Raw genomic sequence first — 22,779 nt, forward strand, 5'->3', positions numbered from 1 at the left:
TGGAGATACCTTACCTTATAGGACAGTTATTAGAATTAAATAAGATAATGTTTGTGAAACCCTTTGCACAGTTCCTAGTACATAATACATGCTCAATAAACATTAGTTGTTAATATTATATCAATGGCTCAATATTTTCCCACTATACATACACATCATAATTTGCCTAGACAATTCTATTGTTGGCACTTAGGCTTGTTTTCAGTTTTTCATGATTATAAACAGTGCTCTGAGAAATATCCTTATGGCTAAATTTTTGCCCTATATCCATGATTATTTTCTTAGGATAAATTCTCTAATGTGTTATTGCTTGGTGCATTTTAAAGAAATTTGAAGACATTTCCCAATGTATTTTTTTTGTTTGTTTGTTTAAATTATCCTAAACTATTTCTTTGAAATATGTCATCAGGTTCTAGACAATGTACCACTTTAGATTTGTTAAACTGGTTCAGAAATCCTTACCTTGAGCTACCCCGCGCCCAGGGTTAGGGCAGTGGCCGAGAGGAGCTGTACCACGTCCAGGAGGCGGTGGCTGCTTGGGCACCGGAGGGCCGAGAGGAGCTGATCCACATTCAAAGCAGGAGGGGCGGCCTTGAGGAGATACCCCTCGTCCAAGGTAAGGTACAGCGGCTGCGCCTTGCTGGAGCAGCTGGGAAGAGATACTCCACGACCAAGTGGAATATAAGAATCCAGTGTTCTGGGGAGGAAGGAACAAGATGGCGGGGGGATAAGACTGCGAGAAAAGGCTCCCAGAAAAGCAGCCCATTGTCTTCTAAAGGAGAGAGAAGAAATCCAGCTCCACCCACCAGAACACTGACACATACTTCCCTAACCAGGGAACCCGGACAAGTCACCCGTCCAACCCCACACACAGCGAAGAAACTACATAATAAAGAGAACTCCACAAACTGCAAGAAGAGGGAAAGGCCACCCCAAGCAAAGCAATATAAGCAAGATGAAGAGGCAGAGAAATACCCTGCAAGTAAAGGAACAAGATAATTGCCCACCAACACAAACAAAAGAAGAAGATATAGGGAATTTACCTGATAAAGAATTTCAAATTTTGATGGTGAAAATGATTCAAAATCTTGAAAGCAAAATGGAGTTACAGATAAATAAGCTGGAGAAAAGGATTGAGAAGATGGAAGAAAGATTTAATAAGGACTTAGAAGAAATAAAAAAGAGTCAATATACAATGAATAATGCAATAGATGAGATCAGAAACACTCTGGAGGGAACCAACAGTAGAATAACAGAGGCAGAAGACAGGATAAGCGAACTAGAAGATAGAATTGTAGAAATAAATGAAACAGAGAGGAAAAAAGAAAAACGAATTAAAAGAAATGAGGACAATATTAGAGACCTCTGGGACAATGTTAAACGCTCCAACATTCGAATCATAGGAGTCCCAGAAGAAGAAGACAAAAAGAAAGACCATGAGAGAATACTTGAGGAGATAATAGTTGAAAACTTCCCTAAAATGGGGAAAAAAATAATCACCCAAGTCCAAGAAACCCAGAGAGTCCCCAACAGGATAAACCCAAGGCGAAATACTCCAAGACACATATTAATCAAATTAACAAAGATCAAACACAAAGAACAAATATTAAAAGCAGCAAGGGAAAAGCAGCAAATAACACATAAGGGGATTCCCATAAGGATAACAGCTGATCTTTCAACAGAAACTCTTCAGGCCAGAAGGGAGTGGCAAGACATACTTAAAGTGATGAAAGAAAATACCCTACAGCCCAGATTACTATACCCAGCAAGGATTTCAAATATGAAGGAGAAATCAAAAGCTTTACAGACAAGCAAAAGCTGAGGGAATTCAGCATCACCAAACCAGCTCTCCAACAAATGCTAAAGGATCTTCTATAGACAGGAAACAGAGGAAGAGTGTATAAACTTGAACCCAAAGCAATAAAGAAAATGGCTACGGGATCGTACTTATCAATAATTACCTTAAACGTAAATGGGTTGAAATTTTCAAAAAGGCTAGAAACAATTCTCATAGCCATCATTAGTTCAGTGTTGAGTTCATGAATAGTTTTTAAAGTTTGGGACAAACTGTAGTATTTGCTATTTGAAGTACTATTTGTAATTGGCATATTACGATGTAACATTGGTCTTCATTTCCAACTTAAAACGCCTAAAAATGCCTAACAGGTTTTTAGATTTGTGAACTTTAGTTGAAATGTATTTTACGATGTTACTAAACCTGCAGAAATATTGAAATATTTCAGAGAACTTATTCACTGTACATTTAATTTATTTTATTTATAAAAGTTATGAACTGTAGAAAGTTTTACTTATTGGGTCAAATGCTTGTTGCTTCAAATGCTTGTTGCATTTGAAGTGCTAGTTACAAGAAAATCAAATACCTTCAATGTATAAATGCTATTAAGTTTTTAAAGGACTCTGGAGTATAAGTAAGTTTGTTTAAAGAAATTTAGTCTGTTCAACTTGAAAAAAAATAAATAAATAAAATTGGATTATTTGATTAAAAAATAAATAAATAAATAAAGATGGCAGAGCCAAAAAAAAAAGAAATCCTTACCTTGCACCTAACAAATATCATGCAAATACAAACCTACAAGACAGTCCAAGTTTAACTCTTAAATGACTGAATGAGAAAAGGCTCTCAGATCTGGACTTCTGAATTTTTGTAACCTTTTCTGTCATTGCTTCAAGATCCTAACTAGACAAGCGCTATCAGTGAAATTAGGCACAGTGGATGTTTTTGTTTCGCACTGAGGTGAAACACGGGCAAAAATAAGGTGACAGTAGAGCATAAACAGCAGAAAATAACTATTCACTGAGAGTGAGCACATGCCTCACTTTCCTTACATCATCGGATCTAGGAACTTTTCAGGGGCCATCACTCACAAATCTGTCATGGCAATTTCATAACCAGCCTACAGGGGCTCAAATAGAGGCATCGGGTTTCCTCTGATAGATATGGAAATGCTTTATGGTAAAGGTAGGAGTTTTAAGAGTTATTTGATTGGATGGTGAAATGTTCTGAAATTTGACAGTTTGGGAGATTGAGTGTTGAGGAACTGAAAGGAACTTTGTATAGATTAACACAGGTAAGTAGACAGATATATCAACAATTCATGTGCTTCAACTGACTATAGTAGTAAACTTACAAATCAGTTCTCTGGCACCCCCACCCCAAAGTCAAAGCACTGATTAATATAGGTTTTTTTTTTTTTCTATTTCTATGATATAAATATCCAACCATGGCAGATTTCAGATTTTACTTGAAACAGAGCTGGATAAAAACATGCGTGTAATCAACACAATCAGCTTTCAACAGCCAGCACCTCCCAGCTCCTGCATACAACTGTTTATTTTCATAAGTTTCTGTACTTGGATAACTGAGGGAACATGGTACTCAGTGAAATCCATTAAGTATATCCAGAATCTAGCATTAATACATTTTGAGAACAAGATGTTTTGTTTTCTTCTCCTAGGTTAAATGCCAATGCTAAAGGCTCACTCATGTGGTATTTATTACATGCTGTAACACGCACAAAAAGGAATGGCAAACCTTGCTAGAAACTCAAGAGGTCATCCTCTGGGCGGCCGTGGCAAACCATCTCAGAGACACAGTTGTGCGTTTGGGGCTCAGTGATCTAGAGAGGGATTCCACAGGATTCCCTGATAGACAAACTTGATTAGGTCTGCACTTACATATGTGAAAATCAAGAAAGCATAATTCTAATTCCTTCCCTTTGCACAGGACTTTCTGGCTTATGAAAGGCTTTTTGTAAGATAGTAAGGATCTCCTATTTCTCGTGACTAGGGCTCATTAAGACAGATTGCTAGGTGGTTATACTCAGGTTTCTAGGTCACTTAGGTCCATACATCTGACTGACTGGTAGTGCATCTCTCCAATTCTCTGCCGACAGAGACCCCAATGAGCCACTACCAGAAGGCCAAAGGGACGTTTTAGTGAGGGCTGGCTATGGGCCAAGCTTGTATTAAGTACTTTCCTTACACAGTCTCTGAAGCCACTCAACAACCCTATGAAGTGGTTCCTATTATTTTCTTTCAATGTTGCAAATACAAAGGCTCAAAGATGTTGAATTACTTGCCAAAGGTCATGAAATTCATAAATGCCTGAGCTGAGACAGAAAACCAAGACTGTCTGACACCTGAAGCCTATATTAAGAATCTCTAGACTGGCTTAAGTCAAAGATTTTAATAAAATTGTAGATATTTAATGTGCTAATTGAATAGCATAACCTCGTTTCCAACATAGGCCGTGCTAACCTAACTGGGCTGGGGGTATGTGAGAGTGTTTGAGGGAGGGGGAAACATATGAAAGATGATGAAAAAAAGAATGTTTTCTTGTGCTGTCATGATGCATTGTGTAACTTAAGAGGGCTGTGTGTTTGTAACTGGCCTTTCCTGTGTACAGCACAAGCCTGAATTTGGTCAGCCTTTCAGACTGTTCTCTGCTGCCACTTCTGCAGCTTGTGGCCCCCCTTTCCATAAACTGTAACTTAGATACTAAGTTTCATGACAGCAGAGATGACAATACATTTTCAGCACTGATGTTGCTGAAACTCTAGACCTAGCCCAGTGGCCGACATGGTAAGTGCTTAAATATTTGTTCAATATTGACAGTGATGATGGTAGTAAATACTTAACATGTCATAGCAGTATATTCTTTCCAAGTATTATCTCATTTAATCATCACAGAAACTCCATTAAGTAGTAGTATTTTTCTTTCCAGTTTATAGATTACAAAAACATAGCTTGGGAAATCTTGCAACTTTGCTCAACGACATAATAATAAATGGGAGAAAATCAGTTTTGCTTGATAGCAGAGCCTTGGCACTTAATATTATACTCTAGTCTGTTAATTTATAATGCACTGGTGTATTTCTAAGAAAGCTTATATTTCTAAAATAAGATGATAGAATTTCACTTTTGTGAAAGAAAGGAACTCTGTTCTAACTGTATCACAGTACCTACAAAAATTCTTGTCATATATTAAGTGCTCAGCATTTTCAGTGCATTTGCATACAGAAATGGGTAGGACAATTGTTTCCAATAGGAATAGGCATTACAATCTAGAAATTTACTCACTCACAACACATTTTCTTGTTGGGCAAGAATTTTAATAAAAGTAGAGCTTTAAAACCTAAATATCACTGAACAAATTCAGTAATTTACTCATTCATTTATGAAATATTTATCTCCATTCAGTAAATATAATTGAGCATCTACTAAGCGCTAAAGAAAGTTGAGTACCGAAGAATTGATGCTTTTGAACTGTGGTGTTGGAGAAGACTCTTGAGAGTCCCTTGGACTCCAAGGAAATCCAACCAGTCCATTCTAAAGGAGATCAATCCTGGGTGTTCATTGGAAGGACTGATGTTGAAGCTGAAAGTCCAATACTTTGGCCACCTGGCGCAAAGAGCTGACTCATTTGAAAAGACCCCGATGCTGGGAAAGATTGAGGGTAGGAAGAGAAGGGGATGACAGAGGATGAGATGGTTGGATGGCATCACCGACTCGATGGACATGGGTTTGGGTAGACTCTGGGAGTTGGTGATGGACAGGGAGGCCTGGTGTGCTGTGGTTCATGGGGTCGCAGAGTCGGACACGACTGAGTGACTGAAGTGCTAGACACTTAATAGCAGAGATATAGTGGAATGGTTGACAATTATAAGTAAACAACTATTACAAAATGCAAATGTTCCATGAAGAAGGAGAAAAAAAAAAAGATGTACAGACAAAAAATTCCAAAGGAAGGGACTATGGGGAGGACAGCGAATGCCTCAGTAAAGTAGGGACAGATCAGCTGCAATGCTGAAGAATGCCAGGAACACAAAGAAGGGGAATAGGAAATGAATGGCATGGGCAAATGCCAAAAGGTTTTAGAAAGAACTTGACATGTTGGAGGAACAGAAAGAAAGGTCAGTGAGTCTTCTGAGAAGTGGTCTATGTAGTCCTCTTACAACCACTGGCTTGCACAGGGCTCCCTTCACTCCCTGACCTCCTTATTGCACTCTGCTGTGTTAAAGAACAAAGCCAACAGGTGTATTTTTCTTGGTTTTGCTTGGATGGGCTAGTTCTCCACTGTCCATAGTAGAAAGAATGGTTCACAAAATAGAAATCTTGGAGTCTTCTTAATCTACTTAATGGATAGCCATCTAATTTGCCTTCCCACAACTTGTCTCTTAGGAAAAAAACTTGTCTATACTGTTGAATAAAATAAATGCAAGAGGAATTTTGCAGAAAACAGGAAAAGAAAAATTTAGTAAACCCAAAGGTTTGATATCTGGCAGGGACACTTCTGCCACTGGTTACAGTGGAAAATTTCTCAGGTACAGCCTGGCTAACAAACCTGGGCCTTCCTTGTTGATCTTGTAACTCTGTTCCAATATAGCCCACCTCCTGGGAAGATATGGGAAAGAATAGCTTCCCTGGTGACTCAGATAGTAAATACTTTGCCTGCAATGTGGGAGACCTGGGTTCAATCCTTTGGGTCATGAAGATCCCCTGGAGGAGGGAATGGCTACCCACTCCAGTATTCTTGCCTGAAGAATTCTATGAAATGAGGAGCCTGGCAGGCTACAGTCCCTGCGGTCACAAAGAGTTGGACACAATTGAGCGACTAACACTTTCAATTTTCATCTCAAATACTACTCCAAGGTCTCCAGTGGCAACTAAAGGTCATTTCGACTCAAAGCAAGATGTCTTCTCAGCACTTTAAGATGAATTTAGCTTTTCCTCTCTTCCCCCTCCCCCTACCCCCTTAAGCCAATCTGCAAGAGAAGCTGGACTGTATAACTACAGATGAGCTGACCACTGGAGTCTTGGTGATGGATACGACTCACAACGTGGAAGAACCAGCCATGGCAACTGGCACTGAAGTGGATTACATCAATTTATACATCAGTCTTCATCTCTTCCTGAAATTTCATATGTGAATTTGGCACGCACAATCAAAGAAGTAGGGAAGATTTAATCACCAGACGAGAATCAAATGGAATATTTTGTAAGCTGAATATTATATATCAAAGAATATTTCTCCTATCTTCTCCCAGAGATAAGCAGTTGGTTTCTGGAGATGAGGACCTTGCCATTTTCTACCTGCCAGAAGAATGTTTTCTTCATGGAAATCTAATGGCAATTCCCAACCTCAGTTAAGGACTTGTTTTCCTGTTTTTTTGAACTTCAAATACTTTCTAAATTGTGTTAGCCGAAGCATTGTATGTATATAATTAACTCACAGATCCCTCTGGGCTCATCCAGCTAAACTTGTGGAGCTTAACTGAGCAAAACATTCGCTGATGTCTCTCCCCTGCCGTGACTCTCACTGAAATGAATACCTTCTACAAGAGGAAATCGGGGACATTTTTGTCCAAATTGACTTTCTAGTGATATGGGTTGCTTCAGAAATGGTTGTTGTTTCATAACAGTAATGATCTCATTTTCTTTCAAGTATGAAATCTGCGATTTGGCAATTCAGGAAAAATTGGGGGTGGGGTGGACTTCTGTATTTTCTTCCTAGCTGAAGTAGGAAGACAGGCCACTTTTTGGTATTCACTGGATCTTTGAAATTCCCCCTGGGAGACGGTGGCGCTCTGGGGGCACAGGGCTCCAATGCACCTTTCACCGGGAGAGCAAATGTCAGCGGTTCCTGCAGTGCTGTGTCTTAGCAAGCAAAACCCACCGGAGGGCTGGAGCAGTTTGACCAAAACTGAGTGCAAAGGGTTAGGGAATATGGAATTTTTCAGAGCATGTTGACTAGATTCATAATTTGATCCTCTTCCTTCCTCTGCTAGTATAGACTTAGACACCCCCAGTTAAAAGATATTTTTGACTCTCTGAAAGGGAGAAGTCAGGTGTGATCCGCAGAAAAGTTCTGGCCTCAGATTCCCCATTTATTCCTAACCCAGAGAAGGGCTTAAGCTAGGCTCTGAGCATTCTCTCCTCTCTGAGTGCGGCTTCGAACCCCAGGCCTCCCCCTTGACCTTCATCCAGGGATCGTATGCTTGACAGAAGGGTGAGCAAAAGAGGCCGAGATGTAGACTTCCTGCTTGCCCCAGGGAACCTTCTCTTTGCTATCCTGGAGCCCAGGTGTCAGGAAAGGCGGTGAGCTAGGGAACTTCGGGTGCTGGAGTAAACGCCGCCCCGAGCTGCGTGGCGCTGGGCGGGGAGCGAGGTCGGAAGAGCGCGTCTACGCTTTTCCCGTCAACCTGCGGAGCTGGATGCTCGCTGCCCAGGTGCAGGTTGGCGGCTGCGTGCGCCCCACTGCAGCAGAGAGCCGCCGCAGCCTCGGCCTCGGCCACCGCCGCTGCTGGGGAGAGTCCTGGGGCTGCTGACGCGGTTGGGAGGAGCCTCGCCTTTAATGCACCAGCCGCCTCCAGCCTCCTGCAGCAGCAGCAGCAGCTGCGAGTGCGCGCGTGTGGGTGTGAGGGTGAGTGCGCTGGCGCCGGCCGCCGAGCGCCCTGCCCAGCTCCCCGCCGGCTGCCGAGCCCCCGCCAGCCGGAGCCGCCCTCCCGCGGGACCAGCACCCTCCTCTGGGCCGGGCCAGCCTGAACCCTGCCCCTGCCATCTCGCCACTGCAGCTCGGGTCCAGAAAGGCACCATTTTGTCGCGGCTGCCCGCTCTCCCAGGGGGGAGGAGGGATCTTTTTTTTGCATTTCGGAGCGGCTGCCAATGAGGGGAACCTGTTGGGCATCTCCCCAGCCCCGCTTGTGAGCGCCTCCCGGGGCGGCGGGCGGGACTAGACCCCTCGGGGCACGGCGCATCTTGGCACCCCAGAGGCGGAGGCGGCGGAGGCAGGCGCAGCATCCTCGCTGGGAATTGGAGCTGGAGTGAGCGCACCGCGGGAGGAGCCGCCGCAGCCTCGGAGATCCCGGGCGGAGGAGGTGACAGCTCCATTGCCGGGTTTTTATTTCTCTTCTCTCTCCGCCTCCCCCGTCTCCTCCTCAGGCTCGGACCATGGTGCAGTCCCACTGGCTCCCCTGCCCCCCTCTCCTGTGAGACTGGCTGCGGGGAGGGAACATGGATACTTGTCTGCCGGCTTCTGGTTCCCACGCAAGTAAGCCTGCTGTCAATGGAGGAGGACATTGATACCCGCAAAATCAACAACAGTTTCCTGCGCGACCACAGCTATGCGACCGAAGGTAACGCCAGCCCCACCGCATTCCGCCGCTGGGGCCGGGCGCAAGTTGCGGATCGCTGAGCTCCGCGGGCGGCGGGGCGCGTAGCGGCGCAGACTCCTCCGGGCCCCGGGGCTGGGGCGGGGGCTCGGCCCGCAGGGGCAGCAGCCCGGGCGCCCCACATCCATCCGGGCTCGGCGAGGCTAGCTGGGTGTTCAGCAGCAGGTGGACCCGGCGCCCACGGGAGTTAAAATGGCCCTCGGGGATGAGGTTTTTCAGGGTGGGGCTCCCGGCTGGAAAAATGACTCCCGCTCCCAAAAGCAGATGACCCCTCTCCGAATATATATGCAGGGGTCGGTGGAGTGGGGGATAGGTAAGAAAGAAGAGGGCCCAAGAGGACCGTGGGTCCTCCTCTCCCCGAGCGGAACGATGTTTCTCTCAGTGGCTGCAAGGGAGGGCATGGTTTCATTTCCTGCCCGTTAATCTCCCTGGCCGGGTTACCTGCTTAGACAATCAAAAGCCCAAAAGGCCGGTTCATAAAGGGCCAACCTCTCTCCCCTTGGAAGTGCATTGGCAAGATATAAAAAGGTGGCTCGGGAAACAGTGTTGGGGCGGCGAGTGAATGAGTCTGACACGTGGGGCGAGCAATGCGATCAGTGGGGCCTTTAAAAATCACCATTATGAATTCTGCAGCAGCAGTTTCTGCTGAATCAACAGCCAGCAGAAAGCAAGAGGGTTCAGGAAGCTGAGCTTTGCCAAGAGGTGAAGTCGTCGTGTCTCCCCCTCTCCCTCTCTCTCTCACTGTTTCCCCCAGCTCGTTCTGACATTAGCCAGAGTGAGGTACAGGCAGGAAAGGAAAGTCAGCAGGTGGAATCTCATTTGCCTTTTGTGTGGGAGCAGAGAGTGGGGGCATTTTTCCAAACACCAAAACTTTCGCATTTTTGCTTTCATTTTCTACCTGTCGGCCTTTATCCTTAAGCCCTCCTGTACAGTGTTGCAGCCTCACATTGTAACACCCACGTGAGAAAATGTGTGTGAAAGGGCTTTAGGAACATGCAGCAAGGCATGTTCATTTCAGGTGGTTCCTACTATTCTTGGATGCTAAAATTTCTGTCACATTTAATCACATCAAGACTACTAGAGAAAGGTGGATGGGGGTGGTAAAGAGTTCAAGTTCTGAAAAGAAAAAGACCCACAATTTAGGGGTAAAGGTGGCATCTTCTATAAACATCCCTGAAAGTTTCAGATAGAATGCTCAGCGCTTTTGAAAATGTATGCTTTATTCATCTTCATTATTAGAGAGCATCACATATTAGGATATGTCCGTGGTTCTAGATAAATCAAGCAGAGTTGTATGAATTCAAGCCTTCAGGAGCTTAGAGGTGGCTTTTAAGATATTCAGCTTGTCCCTACCCCATATCAAGCACCATGTTTACTGAGTCTATTTACTTGCCTGGTGACAACATGATTGTTAGATGTTCTTCCCTGGTCTTAGTGCTTTGTCACTGACTCACCAGGTAGCATATGATCAGCTCTGGGTCTGAGCATAGCATCCAAAGAGAAGTTGGTTTTGGGTCCATCTTCTTTGGGGGCACACTTTTTTTTGTTTGTTTGTGACAACAAAGACAGAGGGTTGCCTTCACGTTTTCTTCTGTATTGCCTTCTGCCTCCAAGTGCAGGCAAAGGAAACTTACTGAGCTAGGAAGATGGGAAAATTGAGGTCATGTGTGTAGGAGTATCATCTGTAAAATGAAGAAATGAGTTAAACATGACATTCCTCATTGCTTTCAGCGCCTCAGATAGACCTAATCTTTGTTCCTCTTTGATGCCATTTTGGTAGAGTCTGATTGCAGATAAAATATCTGGGTTCATGTAGCCTAAAATGAGGTAGAGTTTATAGCAAAGAATTTTTAAAAATCTTTCCAAATCAGCCTCCTTGGATCACTCTCCCCACCCCAACCCCAGTGCCACTACATTCAAAGCTAAGCAAACCTTTATTTCACAGTACATTTTCAGGTCTTTTTACCTGAGCTTAGTGAAAGTCTGGAAAGGAAAAAAAATGGTTCTTAGACAATGTAAGTTGTCTTTTTACGTGCAATTCCCAATTGCATTTTATTCATCAGAAGAGCATCCTTCATCTTCTGATAAATACCTCAAAAGTGCTAGTACACCTTGAAGGAACACCGCTAGGTCAAAATATTCCTTGTTAAAATCCTTTGCATTTATTTGGGACTTGCCCCAAAGTTCTCTTCCCCTTTTTTAACTGAAACCCACCTTCTAGGGAATTAGTTTCTAGGTCCTTCTACAGACTTTGCTTTTCCTTTTGTCTTCTTTGATATTTCAGCATTTTCCTATCTTGTCCAGATATGTCAGCTTTCTTTTTTCCTGCAAAATTTCCTTTGCATTTATGTCTGAATTTTTCTTCCCTATGCTCAGATCATTCCACACTGCAGTATTCTATTTAAAGCTGAAAGGTTTTTGCTGTGTAGTTAGTGTGAAGGACTCCAAGCTCAATTTGCATTATAAGTGGTAGCTGCAGGCAAGTTCATCCAGCTAAGAGCAATGCAAATACTAAAGGACACTTTTCCCAAGCTTTTCTGTCTTTCTTTCTCTCTGTGTGGGAAAAGAATGCATGATGTGCATTTATTTAAAACATTTCTTATAACTTTTCTTTTGTTCTGAGTATGAAGTTACCACCTTCACCTCCCTTTCCCTTTTTCTCCCTTTTTAAAAGTTGCTATCTTTGAACATCTCTCTTTTCCGAGTCCTGTACGTACTGAGTTTTTTGTAAGTAGCATTTCAATATGTCCATACCCGGTTAAGTGGTCTTATAATTTCCATTTTTAATAAGAAAACTGAGCAACTGAGGCCCAGAGATGACACTCATTAGTCAAGGTCACACAGTCAGGGTAAAATTTGTCTTCCGACTCTAGACTGTCTGACGTACTCTTCTATTAGAAAATTCTGCACAGCTTCATTTTTCTTTAACTATTAGCTCCTGTTATGAGGAAGATCACAGTGGTTTATCTCTGTGTGTAAATAGTGTTCCCATCTGAGGGAAAGTTCTTTTCAGGGATCATTTGGAAATGTGCATATAGGGTTATACATGAAGAAAAGCATCGGTAGGGTTGGCTTTCTATCTTTTTGACTTGTTAGAATCAACTAAAACCCCCTCTCCAAAAGCACAATCAGAGTTTTCTAGATTAATACTTCTGTTCTCATGGGGCAGAATAAGTATTCTACATAGGAGGAGTTCACAGGAATGGCAATGTGGTTAGAAGGGGAAGTCAGATAATTTGTTGTTTAACTATTCTGTTCTCAATTTCCTTAGCCATAAAATGGGAATAACTGAAGAACCTACGCCACAGGGGAAAAAAATCTATAGTCCGTGGGGTCACAAAGAGTCGGGCGCGACTGAGACTGAGAGACTTTCAATGCAGGAAAAGCACTCAAGACAGTGCTTAATACAAAGCCAGACCTTGATCGATGCCCTCAGTAATTATAGCTGTTGTTATTTTTACTTAAATGGCATTTGCATTGCAAGCACAATGTTTTTCCTTGCATTGTTGATTTGGAGTGGTCTTGACGGAAGGGCTAGTGGAAATAGGAGACACGTCTCTAAAACCCACCACAGTCTCTTCTTGGCTTATCCACTAGCCGTGGATAGCCTCTTAGCAATTTGCCTTAATTTATTGGGTTGGCTGAGAAGTTCATTTGGGTTTTCCCATAATATGTTACAGAAATAACTCGCTGGTTATATTCTGGCAGCAAGTTCCGTCTTCCGCCTTTAAAAACCCATACTGCTTGTACATATTTTTACACTTGATCTTAGCCAAAAGGCCGAGAAGCAATTTGTACATATTTTTAAAAGGAGAGCAAATTCACTTAGTCTATGTATAGTTGTTATATTAATATGATATTATTATTATTATGTAACTGTTGATGCTTTCTGACTTTAATTCCTTCAATAACTATTAATTGACTTTGTGCAGAAGTGATCCTGCATACTCCAATACATTGTGTCTGTTCTCATGGAGTTTGAAATCTGGTGGAAGAGGTAGACATTAAACAAACAATTTTCCAAAGAATTATGTAGCTTCCAATTGTGATAAGTGATATTCAGGAAAAGCACAGGAAAAGCCTTGAGATGATTTGTAAAGGAGAAAGGTAAATATAATTTAGATTGAGGCTCAGGGACTGCCTCAGACAAAATTTAAGCTGAAAACCAAGGGATAAGACAGGAATGAACAGGAGCTGAAGACATTTCAGGTAAAAGGGACTGAAGGTCCAAAGTGCAGAGATATAAAATAGTCCGACAGATTCAAAGAATGAGAAGATGCCTAGGGCTGAGTGTAGGGAACAAGAGGAAGAGGGCTGAAAATGAGACTGAAGCCTGTAGTTTTCTTTGGAGTGGACCAAACCAAGAAAGATTAGTATTAGGGGAGAGGAATGGATAAATAGATAAGCAGATGATAGAACAAATATAAAATGTTAAGAGTAGAATCCAGGTGGTCAGTCAGTGGATATCCACTGTAATTTTTTTTTTTCAACTTTGCTATCTGTTTGAAAATGTTCATAATGTTACAGAAAAGAAACTGGAGAGGTATTTAGGGATTAGGTCATGTTGAACCTTGTTGACCATAAGGAGTTTGGACCTTATCCAAAGATGGATCAAAAACCATTAAAGGATTTTGATCACGGGGGAAATATGATCAGGTTAGTTTTTTCAAAGCTCAGGCTTACTGCTGTGTAGAGTGGGGCCAGAGGGCTTGCTAGGAAGTGAACAGGAGTGAAAGCAGGGAGATAATTAGGAGGCCATAGCTGTTCTATAGGATGGTAGCATGAGTAGAAATGAAGATAATTCCGTAGATTTGAGATACATTGCAGGAGAAGAATGGATCAGGCTGACTTGGTGTGATAGACTAAGTGGAGATGGAGAAATGATGGAGATGGTGTCAAGGAAGACTTGCCATGAGGATAGATGCAAGGGGCTGTTCACTGAAACTGGAAAAAAGACTTTGGAAATTGATGAGGTGTGTGAGTCATCTAGCCTCATACTGAGACTCTCAAGTAAGCTTTGGATATCTGGTTCTGAAGCTCAGAAGAAAGATCTGGACTAGATACATAATTTGGGGTGTCATGGGTATATTAAGGCACTTAAAAGTATGTGAACAGTTGAGATGCCTAGAAGAGCCCTCCAGGGCAGATTGAGCCCTATGGGTGAAAAATTTCAAGGAAACTGATCTTGGCTCCATATAAAGAAATTAGAACAAAGTACCTTGGCATACGGAGAAGGCAGTGGCACCCCACTCCAGTACTCTTGCCTGGAGAATCCCATGGACGGAGGGGCCTGGTGGACTGCAGTCCATGGGGTCGCTAAGAGTCGGACATGACTGAGCGACTTCACTTTCACTTTTCACTTTCATGCATTGGAGAAGGAAATGGCAACCCACTCCAGTGTTCTTGCCTGGAGAATCCCAGGGACAGCAGAGCCTGGTGAGCTTCCGTCTGTGGGGTCGCACAGAGTCGGACATGACTGAAGCGACTTGGCAGCAGCAACCTTGGTATAAGCCTATTTAACCACACAGTTAAATTATTCAAATAACCCTGTATGGCCATTTCTCAGAAATGTGATAGAATAAGAAGAGACCAGTCTTGGGTGAGTTGAGTTCAGAGGGTCTTCAAACGTGAGGTCTGTGTGATCTGTGAAATGTTACAGCTTTTTAGGGGCACAAGAATCAAAATAAGAAAGTAAAGGCTCCTGCTTCCTCCTCTCTCCCCATCCATCCCACACACCCTCAAGAAAAGAGGAAAGCTGTAATGAATAAAACTAGGAAGAAACATAAAAATGACTTTTCATAAGAAGCTAATGAAAAGGCATCGGAAAAGTAAAAAGAGGTGGTGTCATGTTGGAGAGCTGCCTTGTATTAATAGTTCCTTAAGTTGCTTTGGTATTTTTATGCAAATGCAAGATCAGAATAGTATTTCCAATGCATATGGATGAATGTTTGAGTTCTCTGCTATTCTCAGAAAAATCTGAAATGGAAGGTGGGAGGAAGCTGCCTTACAGTATTATAAATGACCTTTCCGGGGATAGGAAATGTTCCGCTACTAAACGAAATAACCAGAGTGCATTGAAAATCACTAGCAAGTATTCATTATTAGCATTCAGGTCTCTAGGGGCTATCCCAAGCCCTTTATGAGGGCTGATCAGAAACGTACCAATAAACCGGGGGTGAATAATATTAGGCCAGTCCTGTCAAAATACTGGTAATGTTCAATGAAAAGAGCACAGCTGTAGACTGACACTCCTAAATTCTAGCATTTGCATTTATGAAGAAACTAAGGGTCCAGTTTAGATGCTTAGGTGAGGGAGGAGAACGAAGGTTTCTTCAGTTCTGTCTGTATTCCGGTCATTTTCATGGATGTTTCTCACGTGTTTACTCACTTCATCACCTTCAGCAACTCTGAGAGAATACTTGCATTAGATGCATTTTTCAGAGTAAGAAATTGCAAGGTTTGGAGAAGCAAAGAAACTTATGTGTAAGGTCACAAACTTGTAAGTGGCAGAACCAGATTGGAATCAGTGACTGCCTGGATCTAGCCGAGAGTTCTTTGCCCATCCCTGCTGTCTCTTGTTTGGAATTTAGGGGGAAAATGCTGGCTGTGTTCAGCACTCTGCATACATTCCCATGGTGGCCATTCAGTGCTACCCAGTTCACCTGGTTTATCTCTTCCCAGTAAGGCAGTGCATGTGTCTGGGCCTTCCTCTTTTTCCCACAGGGAGGGAGCTGAATTCCCCTAGCTGATACCAGAATCCTTAGCTAACTTACTCCTGTAGGTTTATTTTCCTCTATCTATAATAAGAGCTTCCCAGGTGACACAGTGATAAAGAATCACCCTGCCAATGCAGGCAGGAAATATGGGTTTGACCCTGGGTGAGGAAGATCCCCTGGAGAAGGAAATGGCAACCCACTCCAGTACTCTTGCCTGGAAAATCCCATGGACGGAGGAGCCTGGTGGACTGCAGTACATGGGGTCGTGAACAGTCAGACATGACTGAGCGACTTCACTTTCACTTTTCACTCTCATGCATTGGAGAAGGACGTGGTAACCCACTCCAGTGTTCTTGCCTGGAGAATCCCAGGGACAGAGGTAAGCTGCCGTTTCTGGGGTCGCACAGAGTTGGACATGACTGAAGTGACTTAGCAGCAACAGCAGCCAGTATTCTTGCCTAGAAGATCCCATGGACTGAGGAGCCTGGCAGGCTACAGTCTGGCATCGCAAAGAGTTGGACACAACTGAGCACACTCGCACATGTGTATAATAAGAAAATAAAATATGGAGTTGAGCAATCAAAATATGAAATTTAGCTGGCTTTTTTAGCCCTCTCCATGTCCCTCCACCTGGGACACTCACAGTGAAGTTTCCACTGAACCATCCAGGCGTCTCTTTTCCAGAGTTGATGGCAACTCATGTAGTTGCCTGGAGTGAAAGGAGTGGACCAGAGCCAGCTGTATAATGGCAGATGTCCTTTTGCATTGAAGTGAAGTGTGGGGGTGTCTAAGGACTCGTGTTGGCCAGAGTAACTCTCCAGCAGTTCTCTACCCATCTCCCATTAAAAAGATGAATTTGCTTTCACCAGACTTCATTTCTACCATCCAGTTTCCTTCTGTTGCCTTTCCAATAGAACTCTAGAATAAAGGTAAAAATCAGCTCTGACCTGACAAACCAATCCTGACATAACCATCCCACTGGAAGCACAGATTCTTTTTACAAGACCACTAGGAGTTTTGTCGTAAATAATCCAGGAACCCTTGAATTCTTATGCTCCAAGTTCACTATGGAAATAGGGAGGAGTGGTGATGTTAGGATGTGAGTGTGAAATCCATGGACAACTAATTAGTATTAATGGTTTCTTTGGAGAAAGGATCGTTGTGGGTAATGGAAAAGGATGGACATATAGAGGGGTAAGTCAGACTGTCATTTCTATGCTGTAGAGGAGAGAGGCCTGATTAATTCCAACAAATGTAAAGAAATGAAGGGGTGAGAAGATGCATGGAGTCCCAGGGTCTGGAGGGGTCTCTGTAGGCAGGATTTTAACCTGAGAAAGATGAGGTCTGCCAGAAGGAGTGTGCCGAAGAGTACCATACCTATGAGGCCATGTATTCTAGGTGTACTTGACACTGGGTTACTGACAGCCTCCTCCATCATGCATAGCTGATTTCACTGCTGAGAATCCATTAAGTAATGAACCTGAAGTAGTCACAGAATGGCAGGTCACCTCCTCTGCTTAATGCTGGGGACTCAGCTCTGTGACCCTCAACAGATGCACAAAGGTGCTGAGTATGGAAAAGCTGTAAACGGTTCTAATGGGGGATATTGCCGCAAGATGCTGAGTGCTTCCAGGTGGTCTGAAAGGAAAAACCTGGATCCCTAAGTACAAAATGTCACCAGTAAGTATTTTACCAAAGAGGAAAAGAGCTGAACAAGAAACTTCAGAACAGCATTGCTCATGTAACTTTGCAGAAGTCAAGTTGGGGCCAAAGACACCAAAGTTAGGAGGACCACTGGTTCATGACAGCTGTCCTGTTGTCATTCATGTTCCTCTCTGCCTTGATGTCTTTATTTATAAAGCAAATAATGCAGAAATGCCTTCTTACTTGAAAAGATTCAAGCATTATGGAAGTAGATAAAAACAAAGCATGAATCACCATCCATCCCCGCACCCACCCACTTCCTTGTCCAGAGTTACCATTGTCAATAATTGCTGAGCTTCCTCATAGCCTACTTTGTATACATTTTCATACATTTAAATATCCAGGTGCAGATACACATTGAGGGAGAGACTGTTTTTTCATGTAACTGAATGCATACTGTTTGTTTTATTTACACTTTGTTTGTTTTCCCATTCAGTGATGTATCTGAAAGACCTTTCTGTGTCAGGACACCTACATCTGCCTTGCTCTTTTTAATGGCTGCCTAGTGCACCATTGTATGACTGTACCATAGTTTATTTAGTAGTTCCCTTGTGGCCAGATGGAAAATTGTTTTCAGTTTTTTATATTACAGAAGATGCTGGAGTGATTATTCATATATATATGTGTGTGTGTGTATATATGTTCTTGTTGACGTTCTCCTTCCTGATTTTATCATCTTTCAAAGCCAAGATATTGGTTCTCATTTCTTAGCAAAATAGCAAGAAGGAATCTCTGGTCCTTCATTTATTCTCTAAGTGACCTTGGATAAACCATTTAACGTCATGAACTTGAACTCTTAATATAAGAAATATCTGGCAGTCCTATGTATGTATGCATAGTATGTGTATTCTGAAACCACTGTGGATTTGAGTGTTCATATAAGATAATGTTGGTGTCTAGCAGTCATGGAGGACCTGCTTTGGGCCGCAAATAAACTTGAGATTTAAAGTATCTTTCTCGTTGTAACTGTCCTTATACCCCTTTAAGTGAAAAGTTGAAACAAAGTGAGATTACTTGTGCAAGGTCACCCAAGAGTGGGTGGCAGAACAGAAGTCACTTCCAGGTCTGTCAATGTAGTACATGGACACACCTGTTTTGAAAAAAAGGCATGATATTGATACAGGAAAAAAATATTCATTATTCTAAAGAAATTCTCCTTTGAATCACTACCTATACAAAGGGTCTAATTTTTATCAAGAATTTGAAAATGAACAGAGGAAAAATAAGGCAGTGCAGTCTTTATTGTTAAGCAGTAGTTTGGAATGCCCATGAGAAGACCTGTGTGTTATTCTCAGTCCTGCCACTGTAATTCGTTACTTTTATTCTCTCAGCTTCCATTTCCTAATCTACTAAAATGAGGTTGAAGATGCGGGAAGGGAGGCGAGCTCTCTGTGGATTTCTCTGGCTCTAAGTTTCCATGGTGCCCTATGCCTGTATTTGTGATCACCTGGCTCTGTTTTGTGTGTTATGACATTGTGCTTGGGGGTGAGCCTGGGAGACACAGACGTAGGCTTAAAATGTATGTACTGATGGGTGAGACCATCCTCCTGGCAAGAAGGCTCTGGTGCAGCCAAGAGTGGAGACAGAATGAGAAGCATCTCTTTGCCAAAAGCTGCTGCAGATGGAGGAGCCAGCCTGTCTGGGCGGCCCATGACTTTGAGAGGAGCCATTTGGCAAAGTTATTGGCAGGAGCTGCCTTGCAGCACGAATGCTGGAGACCGTCCTGGGCTGGAGTGAATCAGGGATGCAGCAAAGGTGGCTGGTGGAACAAATAACCATCTGGTGAGCAGGGCACTGCTCATCTTGCCGCACCAACAGGCAAGAGCAAGTGCCAGTTGGTGAGGCTGAGCTCTCAGTGACATGATCTGACAGGCACAATAGTCTGTCTCCCTTGTTATTTTGTGCTCCATGGAGGAGGGTGTAAATCCCAAGCAAACTTGGTTCTCTCAGAAACCAGGAAGCCCCAGTTTCTTCTACTGTTATAAAGTAAGAAAGAAAATCCATCAAAATTATGTATCGCATTTCTTGGCAGCTGCTATGGTGGTGGTGATGGGGGTGTGGTGAAATAGAAATTCTTGCTCTCAAGTACCTCTCCATCCATGTGAGCAGAGGATGCTCTGTCCTTCTTAAAAGGTACTTAATCATCTAAGTACCCAGACTGGGCGAGTCTGTGCTACATTTGCCTCTCTTGAGATGGTGGAATCAGAGCCTGCCTGGCTCTAGACCCCCCTCCACCAACACCAGTTCTGAGGCCTTGGAACAGACCCTCCATCTCTGATTCTTTTCTTACCTGTAAAATATGGTACAGGCTGAGGCAACATGCCCCCTGTTAGCATGATATCTTTTTAAACGTTTAATTTATTTATCTATTTTTGGTTGTGCTGGGTCTTAATTGCTGCTCAGGATTTCTCTTGGGTGAGTGGAGTACTCTCTAATTAATCGTGTGTGGGCTTCTCTTGTTGTGGAGCACAGGCTTTAGGGCACACAGGCTTCGGTAGCTGTAACACGAGGGCTCAGAAGTTACAGTTCCCGGGCTCTAGAGCACAGGCTCAGTAGTTGTGGCACATGTGGGCTTAGTTGCCCTGTGGTATGTGGGATCCTCCCAGATCAGGGATCGAACCTTTGTCTCCTGCATTGGCAGGTAGATTCTTTACCTCTGGAGCCACCAGGGAAGTGCCTAACATGTTATTGTTTATACATGAGCACAGAATACATACAAAAGAATCCCTCTCACTCCATGCATTTGGAACCAGTAGTTGATGGTCAGTTGGAAAAGTTAAGGCAGAGAATCATAAAAATGATTCACCTATTTTATTTACTTATTTATTTGAAGTTTAGCTGATTTACAATGTTGTGTTTCAGTTGTAAAGTGATTCTGATATATATTCTTTTTCAGATTCTTTCCCTTATAGATATTACTAAATATCATGTATAGTTCCTGATATACCTATTTTAAGCAGCATTGCCTAATTTTGATGAAAAGCTTCTTGAAGAATCAACGCTTAGTCTTTGAGTATGGGTGGGACTGGTGACTGGGGCACAGATTCTTCTGGCACAAACCACACCCAAAATGACAAAGACCACGTCTGCATTTGGCTTCCTTGAGACTGAGTGAGAGTATAGACCCCTGAGAAGCAATCTGATGTACAGATCCTTTTAGGTTTTCACGAATTTCCCCCATATTTTATCTTGCCCACATTTAATTGACAATTCTCGATCATCTTTTGAAAGCATTCCACTTAGTTTTCATGTCCGACAGTCATCACTGTCCATGATATTCAGTTAAATAACCAGTACAACTGACATCAGGGGATTTGGGGACCAACACGACTGACTTTCCGTAGACATGCAGCTCAAACCAAAGAAGTGGGAGTGAGCCAGTGGACCAGAGATGAGCCTAATAAATTCGCTGTGGATGTAGAACACGCTGGAGACACATTTCACAGGGGGAATTGAAAGCATTTTTTCATCTGATGAGTCATCTTCTTAGAGATCTATTAAAAGAGCTTCTATTGTAATTATGATAAGGAGGAAGAGCCATCATATACTGAATGCTCACAGTGTACTAGGAATTAAGAACTCTGTTTATAGTATATATGATGAACTATATATTATGTGTATATGTATATATTGTATACTACATTGGTGTGTATACTATACATAGGATAATGGGTGTGGGGTTGTGTGTACCACTTAATCCTCACAACAATCCTCAGCTGTATTAAGGTTAATTCAGTCAAGGCTGAATTAGGTGAGACTTCGGGGTCTTATTCACCACTGTCTATTATCCATCTCCTAGCCCAACATCTGGCAAATAGCACTCATTACATGTTTATTAAACAAATGAGGGAATATATGATAAAACTTAGAGAAGTTGTGTAAGCTGCCTAGCATCAATCAGTAGCCTTAGGACTTTGAATGCACATGTGTCTGACCCAAAAATGTATGTTCTTAAGAACAAATTTAGTTCTGTTATAATAATTTCTTTTTCACAAAGCTCTTGGACATGTACTTTGGATCCCATATTTCTTTAAGAATAACCTCATAGATACTTTTGAACTGTGGTGCTGGAGAAGACTCTTGCGAGTCCCTGGGACTGCAAGGAGATTCAACCAGTCCATCCTGAAGGAGACCAGTCCTGGGTGTTCATTGGAAGTACTGATGCTGAGGCTGAAACTCCAATACTTTGGCCACCTCATGCGAAGAGTTGACTCATTGGAAAAGACCCTGATGCTGGGAGGGATTGGGGGCAGGAGGAGAAGGGGACGACAGAGAATGAGATGGCTGGATGGCATCACGGACTTGATGGACATGAGGTTGAGTGAATTCCGGGAGTTGGTGATGGACAGAGAGGCCTGGCATGCTGTGGTTCATGGGGTTGCAAAGAGTCGGACACTACTGAGCGACTGAACTGAACTGAATAGAATACAAATCTGGGATTATCTTCACTTTACACAAGTATATAGATGCTTGAGAACAGGGTCAGTAGCTTGTCCTGTAAAGGGCCAGATAGTAAGTATTTTAGTCTTTCCTGACCATATAGTCTACTCAACTCTGTCACTTTAGCATGTGGGCATGGCTGCATTCTAGTGTTCTATTTATAAAATCAGGTAGTAGCCCATGGACTGTAGTTTGCTGACTCCTGTTCAAAAAACTGTTTGGAACCCAATAAACCAAAAAACTGTTTGGAACCCAATTAAAAAATGTTGATCTTCCAAGTGAGTGACTGCAGTAAGTGCTACAAGATGCTCACCTGAACAAGAATGGTTCAGTGGCAAAGGTGGGGTCTTGGTGGGATGCCGACAGGTGGAGAACAGTGGCAGAGACATTCCTAATGGAGGGTGGAGTGTGTTCTTAGGAGGCAAAAGCAAGCAAGGAAAATGTTATGTTCCAGAGCAAATGAGCTGGAGACTATAGATACAGCAGACTGTGTGGTGTCCGTTAGAACCTGCATCCATCCCATATGTCTTCCAGGTGGGGTCCCTGTAACTGCTCACTCAGCGGTCACTTTAAACATGCTTATTGTATACAAGGCACCATGCTAAACAAAAGAGAAAAAGTCCAGGCATGTGGTTAGAAAACGAAAACCTGATGCAGACACTGTTCTCATAGAACTTGTGTTCTATTGGAAAGATGCACACTATACACAAACATAAGAACATGAATAC

General features: G+C 42.9%; 1 protein-coding gene across 2 annotated transcripts in view; it reads left to right on the forward strand.

The window, feature by feature from the left end:
• The first annotated feature begins 8,219 nt into the window (after positions 1 to 8,219).
• PPP2R2B (protein phosphatase 2 regulatory subunit Bbeta) overlaps positions 8,220 to 22,779 on the forward strand; it is a 324,170-nt gene continuing 309,610 nt past the window's right edge. The window contains exons 1-2 of one of the 2 annotated variants that reach the window (XM_055430540.2): positions 8,220 to 8,443; positions 8,962 to 9,155. In XM_055430540.2, the coding sequence (XP_055286515.1) occupies positions 9,086 to 9,155 (70 nt within the window). In that variant the 5' untranslated portion in view covers positions 8,220 to 8,443; positions 8,962 to 9,085. Of the gene's footprint in view, positions 8,444 to 8,704; positions 9,156 to 22,779 lie in introns of those variants that run through there. The other variant, XM_055430542.2, reaches the window with a different exon arrangement.

Source organism: Moschus berezovskii, chromosome 8, assembly GCF_049115385.1.
Source record: "Moschus berezovskii isolate FMDL1 chromosome 8, NW_MosBer_1.0, whole genome shotgun sequence".
NCBI lineage: Eukaryota > Metazoa > Chordata > Mammalia > Artiodactyla > Moschidae > Moschus > Moschus berezovskii.